Below are 6,180 nucleotides of genomic sequence, written 5' to 3'. Positions count from 1 at the left end.
CCTATTAAAACAAATAAAAGCAAAGTTTTATTTAAAAAATATTAATTTTTTTCATAAAAATTTCGACGATTGCAACTTAACTATGTAAAAAAACGAGTTGTGACGTCATGCTGGAGTGAATCGTATTTTTGACAGGTTCGGGTTCGGTTAAGGTTCAGTTTCTATTAAAATATGCGGTTCAGATCCGGTTCAGCTCCCTAAAATCTTACAGAAAACGGTTCAGGTTCGGTTCCGGTTCTACTCCCTGATTCAAACACCGGAAAACAAAAAAAATAACATTCAAAGTTATTATGCAGACTTACGCAGTGTAAACAAATATGTCAAACAAGACAATTTGCTGCTAACTTGAAATATGAATTTCCTAATAAAATTTTAGGCAAATTTTATTTATTCTGATCTAAAATGTTTAGTTTGACTAGTATTAATTATTGCCACTCATCCAAATGTTTTTAATTGGGAAAAATCGTTAATAAATTGCGATTTTTTGCTTTTCTGCTATAAGCGTCTATGTGATTTGGGAAACAAGATGGCGTCCATGTCGTTATAACGAAGAGCGAGTTAGGTGCGCAACTTGTGATTTCAATAGAGACTTTGGCTGAGACACTGATCTCTATGAAGTTTCGTAGAGATCAGTGGGCTGAGACCGACCATCAGAATATAATCAACTCTGAGAAGTGAGAATAAACAGCAAATTTCACTGTTACATCAAACACACACGCCATTATATTTGTTTATAAGTTATTTTAACCATTTTTGTAAGTTATATCACAGGTAAAATGCAAGAGACTGGTATGCCTGGTATAGCATCAAACTTTACATCAGCTACGCTTGAGCATAGAAGTGACCTTACGAAAAAGGTTCAAGTCATGTTCAGTAAATAAGTACCGTAAGTCATTTTTGTCAAAGAGAAATAATTTAATACCAATTTTGAAAATCTAAAATCATGTGTTACATGGCCTGGTGAATTAACATGGAATAACCCTTACGGGCCAATAAAGTATCCGAAAGTGCGGTATTTCCTAGGCCAGATCGGAAACTTTATTGCGTGGGTGAATATGCGCGGCTAGACTAAAACGTTCTGAAAATTTGATTAATCCCCCGCCAGAGCTTGATATATAGACTCCAAATGACGCAAATCAGTTAAACAACACTTATTTCTCATTTGTCTCCAGATTTTCCTTTTTGCCTTAAAGTATGGTTACTAAGACAAGTAAGAGTTAATTGCGTCTCAAATTATTTCTTTCCTATTTGTCTAATACCGGGTTTCTCAACCGTGGCCCTCGGCCCCCCTGGGAGGCCACAGAGCGGTCATTGGGGGGCCACGGGCATAAATCTCAGCCTAGCTAGATATTGTGAAAACCAAAGTGTCACTATTTTCAAATATGCCAATTAACAAAATTTTGTGTTTTTAATTCTGACTGTAAACCTTTCTAGTAGGCCTCCGTTTTTAACGCATTTTTCTGACACGTGCTTTGACTTGTCAGTAAGGATGTTTTAAGTAGAATATTGGTTCATTTTTATTTGTTATATCGCGGAAAGTTACGCCTAATTGGTCGTTCGCGAGTTGTAAGTTTGGTTAAAGGCCTGACGCTGTGGCGAAACATTTACTGTTCTGCTTCATACGTAGCCATGAAGTGCGTCGTCAGCGTTCTTTCGTGCGGCCAATTATTACTTGCCGATACACTTCGCCTAATCATAAAGTGTCCGACAAATGCTGTTAGGCGAGCAACTAGTGTGCAATGCCAGGTGCAACGGTTTCGCAATTTCCTTTTAGGGCGTTCAGTTTCCATCGTAAAATTCAAATACTCAAGGTCATTTTTAGGTCAACATTCAGCGTTCGTAGACAGCTTTTTTGTCATGTAGGCTAATATAGTAACGCATTATTAAAAGGAAAATCGAGAAATCATCTCATTAGTCGAATATAAAAAATACCTTGGCGGCGTCGAAGACAAGTTTGTTATGACTAACTAAGTTAATTTAAATTAAAATGACTTATTTGTACAGTTTTTTTTAAAGTACGTGCATTTGTGCGTTGATTGATAGCTGTATTTGTTATTAACGTGAATAAGTAAAACAAAATTCGTTAAACACAATGCTTGGTATTTTCATAAGGAGGGGGCCACGAGGGTCGAGATCCTTTCAAAGGGGGCCACGAAGCATAAAATATTGAGAATCACTGGTCTAATAGAAGTGATCATTTTGGTGAGTTTAAGATGTCTCTTTTGAATTGATATGCCAAATTGGTAAAAAAGTATTATAGTATAGTATATGTAAAAGGCGGTTTGCACACGCCTGTGCAGGCTATATGCTAACAGAGTTATTACTTCCAGGGAAGGCTAAACCGACATGCATCTAAAAGCGCGAAACATATGGAGTTTGCGGTCAGTTGGCGCCCAACAATATTGTCTTATGCGTTGTGGCACTTCGTTAACCAATAAGACACAAAGCCTGTGAACAACCCAACGAAAGGAAACCCTAAAACGGTCAGAAGTCGTTGTTAAACAAGATAGTAAGCCATATGTTGCCAGGATGTGCTAATCTATACCACATGAACAGGAAGACGAGAATTGATATATCCTGTTTGGCAATCTCTGGAAAAATGTAGTTTGAAAGTACCTCTGGTTTAATTCACTATATCTCCAGAAATTCTATTTACTTCAGACACAGTGCTTTCCGCGCACAGCACATACACTGAACCTTGATATGTAGGGTTAAGTTACTCACACAAGTGCAATGTTTCAATTTTGGTGACAAAAAAAGTAAATTAAAAATTTCATACTTTACAAAGCAGCTTATTGCCACTAATTTTGTGATAAACGCTTAGTTGTTTTTTTAGCTAAACAAAATTACATATGTAATGCCCAAAAATCATAGGCAAATGGTTGTCAAACTGCGATGGATACACAATACTACACATATTTTCAGTTTTCAGCACACAACAAAAAATAACACTTTACAACCTTGTCAATGCTTTTATTCCGAAGTCACCCTTCAAATTGGTGAAAGCACTACAAATTAATAAGCCCCATAATGCAAAACCAGAAAAACGCATCAATTAAATAGAAAAGAGAAGTTTATTACAAGAAATACTATTTCAAACCTTTTATAAATGAAAAGTCAAAATGGAGTTATATTATGCTAGTTTAATAGTCACATGAACTTACACTGACTGCATTGTGTTATAACCTACTGTCCAATAATAAAAAGTGTTTCAATGCTAACCCCCAAGTAGGGACCACATTTACACCAATAAAAATACCTAAACATCATAACAACAACAAAAAACTCTATTCGATCAACTTCTTAGATTTGAAGAATTTCCGTAGGTAGAGAACCTGCCAAGTGGCAAGACCAATCAAACACAGCATGGAGAAAATGCTGAAGTAAAGGACTCTGGAATTCGTGGATTCTAAAAATATATACAATATAAAATTAAAAAAAGATAAACAACTGTAAAATAAAACCTGGATTTTCGTTTCAGTAAAATATATATTTCAAACTAAGATAAGATAAATCACAAATGATTAAAAAGTCTTTAAAAAATGTTACCATTAGTATCCCTCATTTCTTCTTCTCTTTTCTTCATATATGCAAAAGCATTTACAATAGATTCAGACAAATCTTCCAGTCTTCTCAGTTCTACTTCTAAAGGCTTTAGTTGTTCAGTTTTGGCAATCTGAATGGTAAATTAGCAGTTATAAAAATTATTTTGAGTAAATAAAATCCAGGAAAAATATGACAATGTGACAAACCAGTGGTTTTAAACTGGAAGGAGTAACAATGGGTGGCACTAACAATAGCAGTGGGTAATAGCGCATGCGCATACCCTAAAATCATGTTCGTTTAAACTTAAAATACATGCATGAGCATGTAAGTGATTCACAAACTTTCTTGTTTCACATACTATTAAAAAGATTATTCATAGACAAATGATTAATTAATGTTTTAATAATTAGCAAATCAAAACTTTTCTTAAAATAAAATCGGTATACATTTCAGTAGTATTCAGGGGGTAAAGAGGTCATGGACCCCCAAACTGACAATTTAATCTACATAGATGCAAAAAAATGCCATTTCGCCCAACAGAACATTCCGATGAATTAACCTATTCAAATACATTTTGTGGCCTGGAATGAATGTTTTTCATGTCCTTTAAAAAAAAAATTTAAAACATAGAAACGAGAGTTTAACTTTTATGGTCACGTTTACTTACACTCTCTATATAATGCTGTTTCTGTCTAATTATAATTTTTTTTTAGTGAAACAACAAAATCATCTTAAACAGAGCATTACATTAAGCAATGTATCAGCCTTTTTTGTGAAACTTTTATTCACTTTTACTATATTTTTGTTTGTTTAATAAAAATATATAGTGACAAGTTCTCTGGCAAATAACACATATTTTAAAATAAGGGGAAAACACTAAGGGGAAAAACAGTGGATATAAGTATAAGAACCACTATGATCAACAACACATCAGTTTTCAAGCAACTACTTAGCCTAATAAATTTCAACTTTGTTGTCAATATTATAAAAATATTCTTACATCATCATAGTTCTTCGCCTCAACTCCACGTTTCAACTTTAGTTGAACTTCTTGGGGTGGCATTTTACCTAAAACAAAAAATACAAGTCAGTCTACAAAAAACAAAAAGATAGTATATATATTAGTGCAATGAAATTACTGGTTTCTTAAATTTTTTTCTAAAAAAATATATTGGAAGCTAAAACAATAAAATTTTAATATGGGATGCCAGAACCTGGTATTTTAAAAAAACGGACAAACTAATTTTATGTTAATATACATTATTAAAAGACTAACTTAAAAAATTGGTTTTCTAGTATAAATTATTTAGATTTATTCGTACAACTAAAAAACACCTTTAAAATCAGCTTTGCTGTTGAAGCATATTTGGAACATGTCATAGTCGTCTGTTGTAAACGCAAACTTTCCTTGAGATGCTTCATCTTTTTGAAACAGAATGTGGCCATTGGAATCAGTTACCTACATCAAAAAGAAATGATATGATAAAGGAGTGTACAATCTTTAAAACAACGGGACAAAACAGGTGTATCTGCACCAGCCCTTAAAAATTGTTCAGCCCTGTATGTCAAATTTCCAAATTTCTAAAGGAGCGATAAACGCCATTCACCCTAAAGAACACAAGATGCGTTCGGAAAGGCTTACCAAAATCAATCTACTTGATCAGGACTCAAGGCTAGGCTAAAAAGACAACTAGCCTATATAGCTGTTAAATAAAAGTTTAGTTAGTAGACAGACTTTAGTTGTGTGTTAACCTTTGTGTAATCAGTCACCAGATCAGTAAATCGTATCGCAATCTGAACAAATTTGGTTGATGATATGCAGTGCCAAAACCAGTACTAATAATTAAAGGATTCAAGATATCAGTTTAGAAATATCTGGACATCACTTGACCTCGTAGAAAACATAATATGTTTAAATCACGTAAAAAATATCATGTGCCACATTTTATTAAAAACAATAAAACACTAAATTATTGCCATGGTGTTGTTCATTTGGGCATAAAATGCCGAATCGATTTGGGTGTAGAACAGAGAGAATAGCAGTTCTAAAATATTATTAGTTTAATTTTTAGGGGATTAGGGTGTAAAACTAGGTTTAACTAGATTAGGTTGTTAAAATTTGCATTTTTAAAAGCCTATGTCTTCCACTAGATTATGGTGAAATGAAAAAAATGAAACTAATAATATTGTGGTACTGCTATTCTCTTAGTTCTAAGCATAGTCATAGTCGCAAAAAATTAGTGAGAATGCACTTTGGGATGAAAAAGATTCAGTCTGAGGTTAAACAAAAAGACAAAACAATTTTAACCAAAAAAATTGTTAGTTACAGGTTGTACAGTACATAAATATATTTATAAATTGCACTGAACAATCACAGTCACTGATACTTTATTTCCAAATGAAGGGTAAATTGCTAAACTTAAACAATAACAAACCTTTAAAAACACTTTGACTGATGCTTGTTGGCTGACATCGTATTCTCCAGTAACTAAAACATCTTTATGAATTTCTTCTCGTAAGCACTTCTCAGTGTCTATAGGTAATTGGAAATTTATTCCATTCACATTTGCCACAAAAATCAAAACTACACAGGAAAGGATAATTCCATTCATGTTGCCAAAAAAATAGTATAAA

The 6,180-nt window shown here is 33.4% G+C and overlaps 1 protein-coding gene across 1 annotated transcript; it reads right to left on the bottom strand.

Moving 5' to 3' along the window:
* Window positions 1–2,958: 2,958 nt before the first annotated feature.
* On the bottom strand, window positions 2,959–6,180 carry LOC146140708 (transmembrane emp24 domain-containing protein 10-like). Its single transcript, XM_083391653.1, has 5 exons — window positions 5,982–6,180; window positions 4,882–5,005; window positions 4,547–4,614; window positions 3,550–3,676; window positions 2,959–3,409 (listed from the first exon to the last, which is right to left on the bottom strand). The coding sequence occupies exons 1-5, from the start codon at window positions 6,156–6,158 to the stop codon at window positions 3,288–3,290; spliced, it is 618 nt and encodes a 205-aa protein (XP_083247779.1). The 5' UTR covers window positions 6,159–6,180; the 3' UTR covers window positions 2,959–3,287.

The sequence above is a fragment of the Ascidiella aspersa genome, chromosome 6 (assembly GCF_963924565.1).
Source record: "Ascidiella aspersa chromosome 6, kaAscAspe10.2, whole genome shotgun sequence".
Classification (NCBI taxonomy): Eukaryota; Metazoa; Chordata; class Ascidiacea; order Phlebobranchia; family Ascidiidae; genus Ascidiella; species Ascidiella aspersa.
This window is presented reverse-complemented; position numbering and strand designations above follow the sequence as displayed.